This window comes from Mustelus asterias, chromosome 18, assembly GCF_964213995.1.
Source record: "Mustelus asterias chromosome 18, sMusAst1.hap1.1, whole genome shotgun sequence".
NCBI classification, from domain to species: Eukaryota; Metazoa; Chordata; class Chondrichthyes; order Carcharhiniformes; family Triakidae; genus Mustelus; species Mustelus asterias.
The window spans coordinates 68,934,195-68,954,119 of NC_135818.1; the positions used below are offsets into that span (position 1 = coordinate 68,934,195).

The 19,925-nt window shown below is 42.4% G+C and overlaps 1 protein-coding gene across 1 annotated transcript in view; it reads left to right on the forward strand.

Moving 5' to 3' along the window:
- The first annotated feature begins 3,368 nt into the window (after positions 1-3,368).
- The window catches only part of golga5 (golgin A5), a 28,864-nt gene continuing 12,307 nt past the window's right edge, over positions 3,369-19,925 (forward strand). The window contains exons 1-7 of the mRNA XM_078234250.1: positions 3,369-3,567; positions 6,695-7,309; positions 10,781-11,002; positions 12,160-12,379; positions 13,372-13,495; positions 15,708-15,911; positions 17,636-17,806. Coding sequence (XP_078090376.1) covers positions 6,733-7,309; positions 10,781-11,002; positions 12,160-12,379; positions 13,372-13,495; positions 15,708-15,911; positions 17,636-17,806 — 1,518 coding nt within the window. The 5' untranslated portion in view covers positions 3,369-3,567; positions 6,695-6,732. The remainder of the gene's footprint in view (positions 3,568-6,694; positions 7,310-10,780; positions 11,003-12,159; positions 12,380-13,371; positions 13,496-15,707; positions 15,912-17,635; positions 17,807-19,925) is intronic.

The window sequence follows — 19,925 nt, forward strand, 5'->3', positions numbered from 1 at the left end:
CCTAGCTTGAGTCTCTGTCTGTGTGGAGTCTGTACATTCTCCTCCTGTCTGCGTGTGTTTCCTCCCACAGTCCGAAACATGTGCTGGTTAGGTGCATTGGCCAAGCTAAATTCTCCCTCAGTGTCCCTGAACAGGTGCTGGAGTGTGGCGACTAGGGGATTTTCACAGTATCTTCATTTAAGTGTTAATGTAAGCCTACTAATGAATAAACTTAAAACATTAAACTCCTTTCCTTATACTCTATGAACAGTATGTTTTGCTTGGAGAGTGCATAAGAAACAATACTTTTCACTGTATCCCAGTACATCTCAAACAATGACGTGACGGAGTACTGGAAAGAGATAGAGAATCTGATGAACTGGTGTGGCGACAACAATCTCTCCCTTAATGTCAATGAAATGAAGGAGATAGTCATCGACTTCAGGAAGCTTGGAGGAGGACATGTCCCTGTCTACATCAATGGGGGCAAGATAGAAATGGTCAAGAGCTTCAAGTTTTTAGGTGTCCAGGTCACCAATAACCTCTACTGGTACCTGCCTTTACTTTATCAGACTAAGAAAATTTGCCATGTCCGCTATGAATCTCACCAACCTTTACAGATGCACCATAGGAAGCATTCTTTCTGATTGTATCACGGCTTGGTATGGCTCCTGCCTGTCCAGGACCGCAAGAAACTACAAAAGGGCATGAACGAAGCCTAATCCATCACGCAAACCGGCCTCCAACCCATTGGCGCTGTCTACACTTCCCGCTGCCTTGGCAAAGCAGCCAGCATAATTAAGAACACCACGCACCCCGGGCATTCTCTCTTCCACCTTCTTCCGTCGGGAAAATGATACAAAAGTCTGAGGACATGTACCAACCGACTCAAGAACAGCTTCTTCCCTGCTGCCATCAGGCTTTTGAATGAACATACCTCGCATTAAATTGATCTTTCTCTACACCCTCGCTATGACTGTAACACTACATTCTGCACTCTCTCCTTTCCTTCTCTATAAACGGTATGTTTTGTCTGTATACAGCACAAGAAACAATACTTTTCATTGTATACTAATTCATGTGACAATAAATCAAATCAAATCAATTATAAATTAATTTTATCTGGTTTCCAGGGTCATAATGTGGAATTTTGATTACTGTTCCTCATTTCTCTTAGTTTCACATCTCTATAGCAGCACCTGGAACAAATGGGCACAAGGCATTTGGCCTTCTACAGTTCTACACTCTTAAGCATACTGTTCTTATCCTAACTGCTTGTATTTTGCTCAATCTTCACACACAACTCATATGCCATACCTGAAATGTTCTGGGATGCACATATGTAATATGTGATCTAATTTGACAATGCTTGCATTAGAATACCTAACTTGATTGTTATTACAACTCTCTAAATTGTTGTGTAAACACAAAACCCTCAATTTAAATTTAGCAAGGTTTGAGTCCAGTGCTGTGTTGATAATTAGAGAGGAATCTGATGATCCCACCTCAACCCTCATTGGACGTTCTTAAGTTTGAAAATATTGCTGAAGAGAGAAACATGTTTCCATCTTGTTCCCATCAGGACAAATGCAAGAATGCCAAATTTCAAACAATCACAATAATCTATACTACAGGAGAAAAGGGTGTTGTTTGGTTGGCAAGTCAACACTGATTGGCTGAGGCAATGTCATGACAAAGGTAATGGGGAACTATAGGCTTCCCTTGCTTCTGCATAATTCAAAAATGTGCAAGGCTTGAACATATTTCTCTTGTTTTCAGAGTGCAGGTCCATTGCATATGAATGTATGCTCTTCTAAGTTTCAAGTTTCAAGTTTATTTATTAGTGTCACAAGTAGGCTTACATTAACACTGCTATGAAGTTACTGTGAAAATCCCTAGTAGTTACACTCCGGCGCCTGTTCAGGTACTCTGAGGGAGAATTTAGCATGGCCAATGCATCTAACAAGCACGTCTTTCGGACTAGCAATGATCCATGTTATTGTTATAGTGTAATAGCATCTTCCTGTTGCCATTTGTGTACATATGTATATAAAATCAAACCAGAGTAAACTAGTTTCAGTTGTACTTGACTTAACATGTGGCACACTGTCTCTCCTATCCTGAAAAGATATCAAGGTTATGAGCTCGCCTAATTATCTTAAATTGGTAGTTCCTGTAGCTATTATCACACTTAGGATTGTTTAGCAAGTGCTGTCCAGTTGTGAAACATCTAACACTAAACGTTTTGTCTGAGGGTTTGCAAGCAAAGTCTGGTTGAGTAAGGTCTGCACTCAACATATTCTAATGCATGGGGTCTTTCCTGAATTACAAATGACTGCGGCACTATCTGTAAAGTGCTTTGAGATGTCCTGAGATTGTGAAAGGCATGAAACGAAATAGCAACCTGACATACATAGCGCAGCACCATCTTGCAATATCTGGGACTTTTGGCTATGATCAAGCTTCAGATCAAACCCGAGGTAGGTTGCGGTGCCTTATCTTCTCAGCTTGGATCTTGTTTGTCTCTCTTATGGGGACCTTGAATTGGATTAAATTGGATGTTGAATTTGGTTTTTGTAGCAAGCAAGGAATGGATTCGGGTTTGCCTGGTCCACTGAGTATTGGGTGTGTAACTTTAGGATGGAATAAAATAAATGTTAAAAAATTCCTTCAGCTGGTTCATGTCTCTGGGGCAGTGCTGGCCCCAACTTCCTCCATCAGTTCTTTTTAGTTTTTAAAGTTTATTTCTTGTGTCACAAGTAGGCTTATATTAACACTGCAGTTAAGTTACTGTGAAAATCCCCTAGTCGCCACACTCTGGAGCCTGTTTAGGTACACTGAGGGAGAACTTAGCATGGTCAATGTACCTAACCAGCACGCCTTTCGGACTGTGGGAGGAAACTGGAGCACCTAGAAGAAACCCACGCAGACACGGGGAGAACGTGCCGACTCCACACAGACAGTGACCCAAGCCGGGAAATGAACCTTGGTCCCTGGCGCTATGAGACAGCAGTGCTAGCCACTGTGCTGCCCTAACTTCATCAGGAACAGTTTTCAATTGCCCCATTTTAAAAAAAGAATCAAACATGCACTGCCAGGTAGACTATTGTAAGAAGTTTAACAACACCAGGTTAAAGTCCAACAGGTTTATTTGGTAGCAAATGCCACTTCGACGAAGGGGCAGCGCTCCGAAAGCTTGTGTGGCATTTGCTACCAAATAAACCTGTTGGACTTTAACCTGGTGTTGTTAAACTTCTTACAGGTAGACTATTGACCATGGGAGGAGATGGGACGCTAGGACCCAGCGGCGTCTTTTTGATCATTCCCACTGAGCCTTCCTCATGCGTAAGGAGGGTCGTGACGCTGGTGCGTGTCTTCGTCATGACGCTGGTGCGTGCCCGGCGTTTCTGTCAGGCGGGCGGTGGGCAGCTTGGTGCCGGGGTCCTGACTGGGAGGCGCCGCCTTCAGCTCCACGTCTCCGGTGAGGGGAGTCTGTGAGCAGCGACAGTTGGAGTGGCTCCCGGTCTGTGTGCTTCCCTCCCTCCCCCGGGGCCGCTGACAGTGCGAGCCGAGCTTCTCGGAAAGCGGGTACGTGTGGAGCTGGTTTGTTGGTTGAAGGAGGGGGGGAGAGGGTTTCACTCCAGGGTCCGGGCCTGGCCTTCTTCAGCTCACCATTATAGGCCGCAGGGAAAGCACCGCTCTCGCTCTCCTCATCCGGGCAGCAGCGAGGGGAGCCGCGCCTGGGCTTCGTGTATTACCGAGCTGGGCTGAGATTAAGCCCTGTCACTCCTGGCAGACAGCTCGCATTGTGTGTGAGTCAGCTCATTCTGACTACTGCCCATCATTGCACTTGTCAGTCCTGCTGTTAGACATGCAGGCTGCCTGTTTCCAGGTGCTTTGTTTACACTGCACATCCTCAATGTCAATAAACCACCTGTAGCATCAAACGTGGCAGGATGTACAGCACACTGCTTTCTGCACTCATGCAATCACCAAACACACACTTTCCTGAGTGGGGCTCCAAAGAGTTTAACGTTTATTTATTAGTGTCACAAGTAGGCTTACATGAACACCGCAATGAAGTTACTGTGGAAAATCCCCTAGTTGCCCCACACTGGCGCCTGACCGGTACACTGAGGGAGAATTTAGCATAGCCAATGCACCTAACCAGCATGTCTTTCGGACTGTGGGAGGAAACCTGAGCACCTGGAGCAAACCCATGTAGGCATGGGGAGAACGTGCAGACTCCGCACAGACAGTGACCCAAGCTGGAAATTGAACCTGGGTCCCTGGTACGGTGAGGCAGCAGTGCTATCTGCTGTGCTTCTACTCTCATACATGGCACTACCAAGTCAATCACCAAACACACATTTTCCTGAGTGTGGCTCCAAAAAGTCTTGGTAAACTGGTATTTAAAGCAGTGGTGCAACTTGTGAAGGAACATCTGCTTCGTACTTTCCTTAATATATAAATACAGGATAATTTCTATTCCAGCTAACTCAGGATCCAGGAGTGTCAAATGATTTTAAAATTGTGCGCAGAATACAATGATGGCCTTGTATAATCAATAAACAAGATTAGCATTCGTCTCACTAATTGTCATATTTTTGTTTCCAGTCAGTGGGGATGTAAGGGTGGGCGTCTCGTCGATGGCAGAAGTCAGCGCCAGCACCAAGGAAGGTGGTTGTCAGTGTAGACCAATCACTTCAACCCTGTGATCTCACAGCAGGGCAGCATCCTGGGCCCATCGATCACTTTTGCTGCAAAATCTCAGCAGATCTGACAGCATCAGTGGAGAGAGAATAGAGCATATGTTTTAAGTCTGTATAACTCTCAAAACTTTAGCTCTATTCTCTCCCTGCAGATGCTGTCAGACCGGCTGAGATTTTGCAGCATTTTCCATTTTTGTTTCAGATTCCAGTGTCTGCCGTATTTTGCTTTTATCACTTTTGCATCAGTCAGAAGTTTGCTGATGATTGCATAATGAGGTGGTCAGTTCCCACCTGCAGCATACTGACAAAGTAGCAAGTAACATTCATACCATACAAATGCCAAGCAAAAACATCACCACCAGGACTGCCTGACCATTTATGACATTCCCATCCCCAAACCTGCCACCTGCAGCATTTGGGATCACTGCTGTATAAAAATTTTGATGTGCAGTAAGTCTGCAAGCATTGTAAATATTCTATTAGAAAGCTCTTATACTAAAGGTCTGTCTACATAGTTGTGATTTGCATACAGTGAGAAAATCCTTCATGTGAACAAAGTAACTGCTGTCAAACCTGGTATTTGTGGACTAATTTTACACCACATCTTTTCCGCTGTTGTAGTAGAATAACACTGATTTTCAGAAAGCTCTTGTCCTGTGATGTTGGCTATGGTGGTGTATAATCATGCCCCCTTTGCGGTCTGTAGATCCTCGTAAAAGTATTCATTGATAACTGGTGTTTAAAGCAGTGGTGTGACTTGTGAAGGAACATCTGCTTCATACTTTACTTTGCATATAAATACAGGACAATTTCTATTCCAGCTAACTCAGGATCCAGGAGTGTCAAATGATTTTAAAATTGTGTGCAGAATACAATGATGGCCTTGTATAATCAATAAACAAGATTAGCATTCGTCTCACTAATTGTCATATTTTTGTTTCCAGTCTTTGTCATCATTTAACCTTTAGCATGCTTTAAAAAATCAAAGACATGATATGAATGTATATTTCATCAGATGAAGGACTAGGTATTTGGATTGGTTTCATTTGGATGATTTCCTAATTTTTGTTCTGATTCACCAAATCACCTATTTTTCCAGAACCTGTTTTTGGTTCTTTGCTTTTGTTTGTTTTTCCTTTTGGAATCTGTTAGGATATTTATTCTTTATATTTTGATTTTATTGCAACATCCTGTTACCAGGTGACTGATTCCATCACTTCGCTACATGAATTTAATTGCATTTTTGTGTTTCCTTGTTTTGACAGCCCATGTATAAATTATGATGTCAGATCTTGGCCAGCTTGATTCAGTTGTCTTAAGTGTCTGGGTCAGACTGCTGTTGATACAAGTAGAGGTCATGTTATTTCTTGCTAGTGTTATTGTGATACCATTCTTAAAGTGGTATTAAACTGAGGTTCTTCAGTCCATTCGGATGGATTCCATGGCAGACTATTGCCCTGTTCCTCAAGTATCACCACCAGGGAGAAAAAAAAAAGATTAGCAAATCATTAATCTCTGCTACCTGTTTATGGGACATTGTTACTGCAAAATGTCGCCAAAAATTAACCTGTGCAAGTTGCTTTGCACAATTTAAATGACATTTGGTGAAAAGGTACAAACAGTAATAGGAAGTACAATCTTGTGTGTGTGTTTTTTCTAAGCATTACCCAGTAGAATTCACTGTGCATTCTAACATGCTTCATCGTTGTGGTGAATGGGTTAGACTGATATTTCCCCCTACTCCCCAAGAGATTAATCACAATACCATAATCATTATATAGTTTTTATTCTGTAATTTAGTTTTATTCTGTATTGATTTAGTAGTGCAAGTGTTAGCACCCTGCTCACAATTCAGCAGAAGTTTTTATAGTCCTGAGAAAGCAGAAATTGGCATGTAATGTTCTGCACTTGTGAAGCCACTGCTGATCCGTAGGTTGTTATTATTTGTTTAAGTTAACCATTTCTTGGAAATTGGATTAAACCTATGCTTCTTCTGTGAATAGGTCATGTTGTAATGCTTCAGCTCTAACACCAGTTCAGGATGTCATGGTTGGCTGAGCTTGCGGGGAAGGCGGAAAACTTCTTGAATAAAGTGGACCAGGGGGCAGCAGCAGCACTAACTACTCCCATTGACAGTGTGGCTGCAACGCACACTCTCAAAGTTGAAGCCAGTTCTTCCAGCCAGTATTCTGCCCTGAATCAGTTGGGCAGTAAGCCTGATCGCCAAGTCCCCTCTGATATCAGTTATGTCGCCTCTGCTGCTGGGAACATAAAGAGACAAAAGGCCACCGTGCTTGCTGGAGCTTCCAATGTTTCCTCATCATCACGGACCTTTGAAACTACAGCTGGTGCACCTGCAAGCTCTTCTCTGAGCAGACCCTCAATGCAGTTTGTAAGACCAAAAAAGACTGAGCCAGACGACGACCAACTCTTTGATTTCTTAAATAGTTCAGAAAAGTCATTAAATGGTAGGTCGGACAACAAACGAGAGACAGCAAAGCCTTCCACACCAAAAAGCCATTCCCGAACTTCCAGTCTCAGCTCAGTATCTACTTGCACCGTTAATATGAAAACAACTGAAGAGAACATTGTCAAGGAAGACTTTGCTGATGGACCTGGTATGAAATAGTTTGAATACATCATTGCGTTTCTCTTTGCCAGTAACTTGCAATTTTCTGTATACAAGCACTGTTATAAACGTGCAAAAGGTTTGGATTTCTTGTGTCACACTGTAATTTAAATTTCAAAATTAGAAAATCACATTTTGTTGGTGAGTAACCGGGATGGTGTTATTAGTTTGCACCTTGCCTTTTTAAAGGGATCTGTCACCAAATCCAATGCAAAACCAATTGAATGAAAGCCTTTTTCTGTTTAACCGAACAGCTGTTACCTGAATTAGATCCGGCAGTTTCAACCGATTTCCACTTTGTATAGCATAAATCCGTGCAATATTTGATCTGACGCAGACACCTTCAGAGTGGCAGATGTGGGAAATTGAGGCAGGTATGATCGAAAGTAGGGGTTAAAGCATTCTAGATGCAAACTGTTGTTCCCTCTGCCTAAACTGGACGGGCGTTTGCAGGTGACCAGTAGTGGAAAAGCATTCCATTCCCCAAACTGTTACAAGTAATGAAGCAAATTGAAATAGAACCGTTCTTGAGAAAATCCTCCGAGACAAAAGACTGCAGATACTGCTTTGCGTTCGTCTTATTTTTCTCCCTCACTTCCTTCAAAAGGGGAAAAACTGCTGAATGTTCGTCCCAGTTTAGCCTGAGTGCTGAAGCAGGGTGCTTTTTCTGTTTGTCACCTCTTACCATCGTATCTTTTACCCTCCGACCAGTATTCTCTCAATCAACAAACTATTACCTATAATTTGGGTCACATGATGGATGAGGACACATTAGGTCTTGCTGTCCTTGCCTACGTGTGATTCCAAGCTCATACTAATGTGGTTGACTCTTAACTGATGTCTGAAATGGCCCAGCAAACCACACAGTTCAAGAACAATTAGGTTTGGGCAATAAATTCTTGCCTTGCTGCACCCCATGACAGAATAAAATATAACTTGGAAGTTCAGAAAAGTCAGAGAATATTATTAGGCACAGATCTTTTACTCAGCTGTTTTGTCCATAATTTAAGTATTTTTGGAATACTTTTCATTAAGAGATGCCTTGAGTATCATCCTTGCTGTGTACTGAGAACTAAAGGCCTCTGCTTTCATTAGTAATCAGGAGAATGGTGCAATTAATTAAATTGTTTACTAACTTCACAGATTAATATCATAGAATCCGTATAGTGCCGAAGGAGGCCATTCGGCCCATCAAGTCTACACCAACCACGATTCCTCCCCCGGCATGATTCCTCCCCCGGCACTATTCCTGTAACTCGACGTATTTACCCTGCTAGTCCCCCTGACACTAAGGGGCAATTTAACATGGCCAACCCATCTTACCCGCACATCTTTAGATTGTGGGAGGAAACCGGAGCACCCAGAGGAAACCCACGCAGACACAGGGAGAACGTGAAAACTCCACACAGACAGTGACCCGACGCCAGAATTGAGCCCGGGTCCCTGTCCATTGTATAATTACTGCCGCTAAAACTTCTCTGATTGAAGTTAGCTGAGTATAATGGTTTGCTCAGAGGAATAGTTGAGACATTTGAAACTTTTAAGGGGAAATTAGACAAATCTTTGAAGCTGAAAATGGGAGAGAACATTAATTTTGGGCTACCCCCACATCAAGCCATTAAAGATGAGAACAGGATCATCTTACGCTGTAAATATTTCTTTTGAAGGCAGTAATGCCATAATTTTCTCAGTGAAGTTGAGAGCAGGTCACCTGGCTATGTGATTGCTTGATTTCATTTTAAAAGTTTATGTTATCTGTAATCTCTGTGGTGGCTTCTATTAAACCATTTATGAACCACACATCTCTTTCAGTTAACAGACAGTCGGTCTCAATCTGTACATGCAATGTTATCAAAAACTAATTCCCATGTGACTGCCAGGAAATTATATGTATTTCGGTAACCTGTGGAGACCCCGGATGTGTACTTCATTTGTCTTTGTCCCATGTTCAGCATCCATGGAGTAACTGTTGTCTAATCTAAATCCCACAAACCCGACCACAGTTTCATAATTGCATAATTTTTAAATTGGCAGTGAGGGCCAGTGTCCTAGTCAGGGTTTTGGGTTGACGTGGGGTGGGGGCAAGTGTGCTGGAGGTAAAGCCAGGAAGGGAGCGTTCAGTAAAGAGCAAGTTGTTGCCACCCATGAACACAATTTCGGTGAAAGCGGCAATGTCGTTGTAGCCGCTGTGATGGAAAGGGCCTTGTTTAGTGGTGGTGGTGTGTGAGGTGAGTGGAATGGAAAGGAGATGAGATTTGCCACCAGTGGATGAGTGAGATGGGAAGATCAGCAAGAGAAGCAGGTAGAAAAACATACGGAGTTGCTGCTTATGTGGAGCCAGTGACCAGTGTCACAACTGTCCAGTTGGAGAATGCTGAAAGAGCTATTGAGGGTAGCTGTGGGCCCTTCAAGGCAGATTAAAGCCGAGGATGATGGCAAGGCAATAGGAAACTAGAGGAGCAGTGCAGGGTTTGAACAGGAATTGGATGGGGTGGGAGGGGGGATGAGTAAATAGGAACTGAAATGTGGCACATTTCGGTGTCAGTAAGTGGAGTTTGATGGGGGCAGGGGATAGGAGACAAATGCTCGGTGAAGGTCAAGAGAAACTGAAGGGGACAAGAAGAAATGGTGTGGATTCAGAATGGCAGCCAAAATGGACAGAGTTCGATATATTTTTTAAAGGCAGAAGTAACTGGCTTCTGGCCTGAAGTTTTGAAGTAGAACCGAACAATTGAAGTATTGCAAAATTTGATTATGTACACAGTATAATGAAACAAAATACTGGAAAATCTCAGAAGTCTGACAGCATCTATGGAGAGAGAAGAGAGTTAACGTTTTAAGTCTGAGTGACTCTTTGTCATAATGAAATCCTGGCACTGTATAAGAAAATTATTTCTTTTTTGTTTTTATCCTGGATCCTGGTGGGCCAAAGTAAGCAAGTATACCTGGCCGGTGGGATGCATTTCAAACTTGCCTGTTACACTTTTTATTTCCCCGAATTGAAAGTTGCAGATGAGCAAATTTTACACGATTTTGCTCCCACCATGGTGCCTCATTTAGTTGGGAAGACAGATTGCAGAATAGGATACGAGTGATCAGCCCTGCCGATTGATTGTGGGCTAATTTTGTCCTATCCCTAAAATTAATCAGAAAATTGGGAATGCTGCTAGTCAGCTGTGAAACCCCCACCTCGCCCCAAACACCCCAGTTACTGATCCACAGTCCCGTTGCACAAGGCTGTTCAGCAGCTGCCTTGCAAAGTTTAAACCTGAAACATTTTGCATATTGTTCAGATCTGGGTTTGCACTACAGTAGGTTGCTGAACTGCCAGTGAAACGGATTTTGAAATATTGTAGAGATCATCGATAATGTATATGGAAATCAGACTAATTGTAAAGCTTAAAATAAATGTTCATACTTGGTTTTTATTTTTACCGATTGTTGTTTTTAATATATACAGATGTCTCAGAAAGCTCGAATGTTAGTCAAGATGACCAAGTGGAGTCTGCGAAAGAGCAAACACTAACTAATCCAGCTGGCTTGGGTTTTTCGGCTAAAGATGACAGTCAGTCACTAGAGCTATCGAACTTTCGGCTTGAGAACCAGTTGCTGCGGAGCGAGGTCTCCTCCTTGAATCAAGAAATGGCTTCATTGATTGAGAGATCAAAACAAACGCAAGAAGGTATGGCTGGAATCGTAACCTTAGGCTGCTCGGCTCTAGATGTTTTCTTAAACATCTTTACAAGACCACCTGCCCCTCATGATTTCCTCTGCAATGTCTGTGATCTTCCCCCATCCCTGATTTCACCTTTCCTCACCCCCTCCGCTTCACTGTTCTGCTGCAGACCTTCCTGTTGAACAGGAAAAACTGAGAGTCGTTAGATTTGAAAGGCGATGACTCGGGTAGGACCTTCTAAAGATGTATCAAATACTTTAAATTATATAAATAAGAAAACCAGGGAGCACTACTTTAAGGTAAACCAAGACACTAAAGGGGCATCGGCTGAAACTGATGAAAGAAAAGTTGGTCCCATCTTCTCTCATTTGTTCACGCAAAAAGTGATAAAGACTCGGAAAGTCGCTCTCTGTATAGTGGTAGAGGTATAAACCCTGAATTAATTCAAGGTGTATTTATTGAGTACCAGAGTTGGGAAATGGTGTTGCAGCTATATAAAACCTTGGTTAGGCTGCATTTGGAGTATTGCGTACATTTCTGGTCACCACACTACCAGAAGGACTTTGAAGCTTTGGAGAAAAGGCAAAGAAGGTTTACCAGGATGTTGCCTGGTCTTGAGGGTGTTGGCTATGAGGAGAGGTTAAATAAAGTAGGATTGTTTTCACTGGAAAGACGGAGGCTGAGGGGAGACCTGATGGAGGTCTACAAAATAATGAGAGGCACAGACAGGGTGGATAGTCACGCTTATTCCAAGGGTGGAAGTGTCAATTACAAGAGGCACAGGTTCATGGTGAGAGGGGAAAGTTTAAGGGAAATGTGTGGGAGAAGTTTCTCATGTAGAGAGTGATGGGTGCCTGGAACACGCTGCCAAAGGAGGTGATGGAAGCAGGCACATTAGCAACATTTAAAAGACATCTGGATGGCACCATAAATAGGGAGGGAATAGAGGGACGAGTAAGGGCAGAAGCTTTTTTTCTTTAGTTGGGACATCATGATCGGCACAGGCTTGCAGGGCCAAAGCATCTTTTCCTGTCCTGTACATTCCTTTGCTCTTTGAATATTTGGGGAGGACGCTAATGTTTGTTCAGTTAGAAGAGTACAAATGGCTTCCTTCATCTGTATTTTGGTCTAATTGTTTCCTTCTAAATATGTTTGTTTCCAAGAGTTAAATAAAGCCAGGAAGCAGATTGAGAAATGGAATACCGGCAACTCAAAGTCTGACAGGATAGGGAGGGAGCTGCGTTCCCAGGTGGATGATCTGAACGAGGTGCTGGGTGCCAAGGATTCTCAGCTGGCTGTGCTAAAAGTGAGACTGGAAGAGGCAGATCAGCTTCTCAAGACACGTAATGAAGCACTGGAATTACTGCAGAGTGAAAGAAACAGGTTTTAATTCAATTTATTGGCATGTACATTTTTAATTGGTGTCTCAATTTTCAATCTAACACACGGCTTATAAGAGGGACTGGATGCAGCAAAGAATATGAACGCTGATTCTTTCGACTAGATTTTGGTTTCAAATCCAGCCAGGACAGTTGTTATAAACGGATCAAATCTTAGTGACAAAATGCAGTGTATTAGTATGTCACAGGATGTTCTTTAAAGGTTGGGGCAGTGTCACCTTACAATGGGAAATTGCCATCTGCTTTTGACTGACTATCTGGTTCAGGATTACTTGAAATAAATTGCATGTCAGAAAATCATTATACCATCTGCTGCTGACAACTTGAGCAAAATAAATGTTGCAAAAAAAAAGCTACCAGATATCACAGAAGCTCTTTTTTATACAGTATAATAAAAAAGGGGGTGATTAACCTATTACTCTTCAAAGTTGCAGCATGTCAAGGGAACCTCCTTGGATGAATGAGTATTTCTGTGTGGTATAATACAAAACTTAATAAGTACTCAATCATAAGGCATATCTTTATAATTGTAATATTGACCCTGAACAAACTAAGCAGAACCACAAAGCATAATTTTACATTAAAATTTTTTAAAAACCTCTCTTCCTTCTGTTGTTGCTTTCTTAATCACTCTTTAAAGCTTAAAGAAAATGTTTTATTCTCTAATATATCTGTTATACTAATTTTCTTGTTCTGGCTTCCTACTTCCATTGCTGTCGAAGCCACAGTGTCAATGTGATCATCTACAGTAGGCAAATGGGTAGCAAGGGCTTTGTTCACAAGTGAAGCATACATTCTGGAGAGGGATGCGGAGAGTGGGGGTGATAGCCGGTCCACTAGTGTGGGAAGTGATGAGGTATCAGTAAATAAGTTGGTTTCCTTCCTTTTTCTTTCCCTTTGAGATATGTTGTGCTTGTTACATGTTACATCTGGAAATCCTAGAGCTAATTTTATGATGTGTTTTTCTTTTGAAAGAATACTGCAGGATCATAGTGAAGGGAGCAGCTTGCACAACCAAGCCTTACAGACAATGCAAGAGAGGCTCCTGGAAACGGAATCATCACTTAAACGAGAACAAGATGGTTACAACCAAATGCAGGTTTGTTTGGAGGGGGAAAATAATCCAATTTATGGCAGCTGAGCAACGGAGATAATGTGATTTGAATATCTAGCATGCTGTGTTTTCCTTGTTTGTTCTAGAGATTATGATTTGCATCAAACTAGCGCATGTGTTCTGAAGTTAGTTTGCCATATGATGCAGTTCAAAACTGAAAGCAGACCTAGATTCAGGTTAAAAACTATTCACACCAGCCTTGCCTGCATCATTGTTTTACAAACATCTAAAGCTAGAAACTTTAGAAGTCAGAGTTTGACATCTCAGTTTTGGGAAATGGGTTATCCTTGTGCTCTTTCTGTCCCTGCCCTCTACCTTGTTTGTCGTTGCAAAAAGAAGACAAATGCAAGAGGGGTTTTGGCAATCTTCGTCATTCAGAATGCTTTTTTTTTGCTGGTGTATATATTCTAGCTGCTGTAAGTGCAGAGTAAATTGAGTGCCGATATTGGCAGTTTGCAAAGCCTATAGTGGTGGAAGCATATAGCTGTTATCTGCTGGCTTTCCATTTTTCCTGTTGGTGATTTGACCTGACCTGTGTGGATTTAAGCTTATCATTGTTTAACGGACTAGGGAGGAAAATGTAAAAGAAACAGATAATTCCTTTTTCAAAGACAATGTAATAATTGACTGGGATTAATAATAAACAGTGACAGTTTCCTGAAACAAATTGTGGAACCAACTTGGGATAAAGCGATCTTAGATCTATTATTCTTAGAACTTAGAATCCCTAGCGTGCAGAAATGGGCCATTCGGCCCATCGAGTCCCCAACGACTCTTACCCTACTGTGTAATGAGGCAGGATTAAATAGTAATGCCACAATAAAAGACCCACTGGGAAATAGTGACCCTAATACTATTGAATTCCATATTAAGTTTGAAAGTGACATATTCCAGTCAGAAACACAAATCCTAAATTTAACTAAGGCTTTATTACATAGACATGAAGGGGAAATTGGCTATAGTTGATTGGGTAAACACGCTTCTGAAAGGTATTTAATAAGGTGTCACTAAGGGTTAATGGGCAAGAGAAGGGAGGTTGGGGGTGGCGGGGGAGGGTGGTAATAGATTAGCATGGAAAGCAGATTGGATAACAGGAAGCAGAGTGGGCATAAATGGGGCATTTTTGACTTGGCAGGCTGTGACTAGTGGAGTGCTGCAAGGGTCTGTGCTGGGACCTTAGCTATCTCCAGTTTGGTATCTCAGGGAATTGAGGGATGTGAGGAGTAGACGTGTGGATTGAAGCCCACGATTAGCCATGATCGCAGTGAATGGCAGAGCAGGCCTGATAGGCTGTGTGGTCTATTCTTGCTCCTATTCCTGGAAATGAGTATCATTTGCTTCTGAATTAAGAAAAATAGCATAACTCTTGGAGTATTTTTGTGGAAAATTTACCTGTCCCAGTTCTTAACTTCGGAAACAATTAGTTTACTGACGATAATCGCTGACTTTCTGGAGGTCTCCACATTTATTGAATTTCCAAGGGTGGTCACAGAATGCCAGTACTTTACTCTAGCCTCTGCTCCCACTTGTCTTTGTACTCCCTGTCTTCTCAACCAACAGACTAAGTTCCAGTGATGAACTTAATGTTAATCTTTTTTATATTTATCAATTTTCTCCACTCTGGATGTGGACTCTCTCCTGTACCATGTCCAAAGGGCTGTGTGATCCTGGACAATGAGTAGGAAATTGGTACAAAGCTACTTTTCTATGAATATCTGAGGTTGAGAAGATGCAAGGATTAAATGTTTAATATATCTTTTTTTTTGTAGGCATGTGTTATGTAATTTTATTGTATTCCCAGACATTATTTAACTGTTTTATGCTCGTCCATGAGCCAAGGAAATGGTTAAAATTTACCTGATATTTCCTGATAGGACGGCACGGTGGCACTGCTGTCTCACAGCACCAAAGACCCCGGTTCAATTCCGGTCTCAGGTGACTGTGTGGAGTTTGCACATACTCCCCGTGTTTGCGTGGGTTTCTCCCACACTCCAAAGATGTGTGGGTTAGGTTGATTGGCCATGCTAAATTGCCCCTTGGTGGCAGGCGGACTAGCAGGGTAAATATGTGGGGTTACGCAAATAGGGCCTGGGTGGGATTGTTGTCGGTGCAGGCTCTGTGGGCCGAATGGCCTCAGTCTGCACTATAAGGATTCTATGAAATGATCCGAAACGCCTCTTCTGTATCTTTTGTTCAGAATGAATTTGCAGCCAGACTCAGTAAGGTTGAATTTGAACGCCAAAGTCTGGCAGAAACACTGACAGCATCGGAGAAAAAGGCGATTGAAGAGAAGAAGAGGGCAGATGATCAGCAGCAACAGCTCAAAGTTGTTAAGACCAGCTTGGATTTAGCTAAACAGGAGCTAATGGATTACAAACAAAAGGCTACCAGAATTCTTCAGGTGAGGACACGATTATGGAGAAATGCTGAACACCTTTCCATTTGTCTTTCGAGTACTGTAGAATTGGTCATGTATAATTTTTATTTAAGCATGATCCCAAGACACCGGTTTGAATTTTAAGTCCCCTAGACTCTGCAAAAGGATTCCTGGTCTCGATCATGTTCTGAAAGCTCTGAGGTTCTGTGGATAGGGAAACATTAACAATGGGACATTAATTTGGAATTGTATTGAAAGAGCAATGGGGGAATGGGAAGAAGTGTTTTCACCAAAGCCATTGCAGAACGTTTGCAAAATGTTTTACTGGGGCTGGGATTGCAGCATTTAGATTGGATTCTTACTCAACAGCAACCATAGAAAAGAGCAGGAAATGGGTTTGAGCTAGCTGCAGTCAGAGGGCAGTGTTAAGCTACCTGGTCTCCTTTAGGCTAAGAGACTTTGATTCTTTGATTAGTGCCCGACTGTGTGTAGGACAATATGTTATGTTTGAAAATCTAATGCTACTTGATTTTCATGAATACACTTGAAAGTGATTTACTTTTTTTAAAAAAAGGATTTTGCTCATTTTCTGTTGCTTTGCAGAATTTTATCTTGATTAATGGAAGATGAAAGTGTACTTTAGAGACAAAAGTACAACGTGTAGCTTGAGTCTGTTTCCTTATTAGTATCGCCCCAATCATTTTAACTTTTTGCAGAGATTATTTAATTTTTTAATATAAAAACATATTGCCTTTGATATGAGCACTAATCTAATGATCCATTTTTAAAAAGTTTATTTATTAGTGTCACAAGTAGGCTTACATTAACCCTGCAATGCAGTTACTGGGAAAATCCCCTAGTCGCCACACTCCGGCGCCTATTCGGGTACACTGAGGGAGAATTTAGCATGGCTAATGCACCTAACCAGCATGTTTTTCGGATTGTGGGTGAAAACCGGAGCACCCGGAGGAAACCCACGCAGACACGGGGAGACCGTGCAGACTCCACACAGACAATGACCTAAGCCGGGAATCGAAGTCTCTGGTACTGTAAGGCAACAGTGCTAACCACTGTGCCATCGTTTGAGTAGAACTTTTGTCAACGAGAGATGATGCTGTAAAATTTAAACAGTGTGCTTCCTATTTGAAGTAATGAATGTGTTTTTGTTGAGGATTTAGGAGGTGCTGGTGATTTTAAACTTATGGGAGTGATATGCAGTGTCTGTTTTTCTCAGTAATTATTCTAAAATAATCTGTCATATGAGGAAAGATTGGACAGGTTGGGTCTGTATTCCTTGGAGTTCAGAAGAATGAGAGATCACATGATTGAAACATATCAGATTCTTATGGGGTCAGACAATGCTGGGAGGGATATTTTCACTCATGGAAGAGTGTAGGACCAGGGGGTACAGTCACAGAATAAGGGGGTGCTCAGTCAAGATGAATTTGAGGAAGAATTTCTTCTCTCAAACAGTGGTGAATCTTTGGGATTCTTTACCCCAGGAAGCTGTGGAGACTGAGTCCTTGAACATTTTCAAGGCTGAGGTTGATAGATTTTTAATCAGTAGGGGAATTAAGAGTTTATGGAGCGATAGCAGGGAAAGTGGAGTTAGTAAGTGTTGCATGAGCCGTGATCTTATTAAATGGTGGGGCAAGCTCGAAGGGCTGAATGGCCTACTCCTGTTCTTATTTCTTATGGTGTAAAGCAACATTGTTATTATGAAGTATTAATGCAGATCTTTTCCACAGTCCAAAGAGAAGCTGATTAACAGCCTGAAAGAGGGTTCTGGAATTGAAGGTTTAGAAAGCCACGCTGTCACCACCATGGAAATGGAGGAACTGCGGCACGAGCGTGACATGCAGCGTGACGAAGTTCAAAAACTGCTGGGTCACATCCAACAACTGAGAGCGGAATTACAGGTAATCAGTCACCTACTGCCAACAGCTGTAAAGTTCACTCAAAAAATGTTCCACTTTATGTTCAATGACTGCCCAAGCTGGCAATAAAAAAACCTGTTCAGACCACCAACTAGGGCGCAGTTTGTGAGGGGGTCGTGTTTGTCGGAGGTGGGGAGGGGACATGATTCTGTGGGGATTAGTCATCCATGGGTTTTGTCTGAAAAAACATGTGGTCCCAGCAGGAAAATCAGAATGGTACTTTGGACATCCGTTTGGTTGCCCCACGATAATTGTAGCAATCTGTTAGTGGCATGGTGTCATACTATAGAAAATTTCTATATTTCAAAACAATATACGGCACAGTGGTTAGCACTGCTGCCTCACAGCGCCAGGGACCCAGGTTCAATTCCTGGCTTAGGTCACTGTATGTGTGGAGTTTGCACATTCTCCCCATGTCTCCGTGGGTTTCTTCCAGTTGCTCCAGTTTCCTCCCACAGTCCAAAGATATGCAGGTTAGGTGGATTGGCCATGCTAAATTGCCCCTTAGTGTCAGGGGGACTAGCTAGGTAAATGCATGGGGTCATGGAGATAGGGCCTGGGTGGGATTGTGGTCGGTGCAGATGCGATGGGCTGAAAGGCCTCCTTCTGCACTGTAGGGATTCTATGAATGCTCAGTGGGAGTAGATTCTTCGAGCCTGTCCATCATGCAATATGATCGTGGCTGATCCTCATGATGCGGTTTTCAGGAAGGTACTAAATTCACTCCTGACCAAAAGAGACCGGAAGGTGTTGGAATACAACGGTCAGATAACAGAACCAACCACCCTACTGACCGATCGAGAAAAGAATTCCCGTTAGAGTAGGAAACCTGCCGTCCATAACCTGCTCTAGTTAATAACGTGACTGCAGTCCCAATGCAACATAGTTGATTTTATCTGCTCGATGGGTCGTTCAGTTGTATTGAACACTTCATGGTGATTAATGGAGAGGGTCATCATCGACTCAACTAGCGAGGAGCAATAAATGTTGATCTTTCCAGCAATACCCACGTGTTGAGGATTAAGTGAAAGAAACTGCCGATTGTCCGCTCCCCCAAGACAAGCAAGCTGCAACAGCGGACGCATTCAACAGTTCATCAGCAAAATTCAACTAAGTGGCAGATCTGAAACTTTTTCGGGCCTTCTTGCTGTGGCCTTGAGCAGGCACTCTAAATTCTCAGGTTTGAGTGAAAGTTGGAAGTTCACTCTTGGTCAGTGAAGGAGTAGATAGATTTTTCAGGGATCGTTTTAATGTGTAGTGCAACTTTTGTGGACAGCAGGCATAGGTTAGCTGATGTTGTGCCTGTCAGTTTTTGTTTTAGGGATTGTATATTCCGAGTCTAGGACTTTCTAAATCATGTAAACAGAACTCTAATTTCTGCCGTCAGTCTGTTCATGATGTACTTGACCTTTGCCACTAGGTGATGCTGTAACAGCTGTGTGTCAAAATGCTGCTGTATAAAGCAATATTCTGTATTCAGTTCCATCAAACACCTTGAATCAAATATACAATAAAATGAAATTGTTGAATGGAATTGTATTGCAATATAGAAATTTTCTGTAGTGTGACACTATGTCACTAATAAATTGCTACAACAATTATTGTGCAGCAGCCAAATTTTCAGTTAAAGTTTATTTATTAGTGTCACAAATAGGCTTACATTAACACTGCAATGTAGTTACTGTAAAAATCCCCCAGTCGCCACACTCTGGCACCTGTTCGGGTACACTGAGGAAGAACCTAGCATGGCCATTGCACCTAAACCAGCACGTCCTTTGGACTGTGGGAGGAAACCGGAGCACCCAGAGGAAACCCACACAGACGGGGAGAACATGCAGACTTCACACAGACAGTGACCCAAGCCGGGAACCGAACCCGGGTCCCTGGTGCTGTGAGGCAGCAGTGCCAACCGCTGCGCCACTGTAAAAAGAGGGACGTTATATTACAAATTAAACTTGTACAACTTGCTGATTGAGGGGGCAAAAGGTCAAATGCTCAAACCCTTCACTAACAAAAATAAATTGATTTACAACTTACTCTGACTTCAGAGTAAGTCCCATTTTCAGTGCACCATCTTGGGTAATACCCAATGATTTAACAA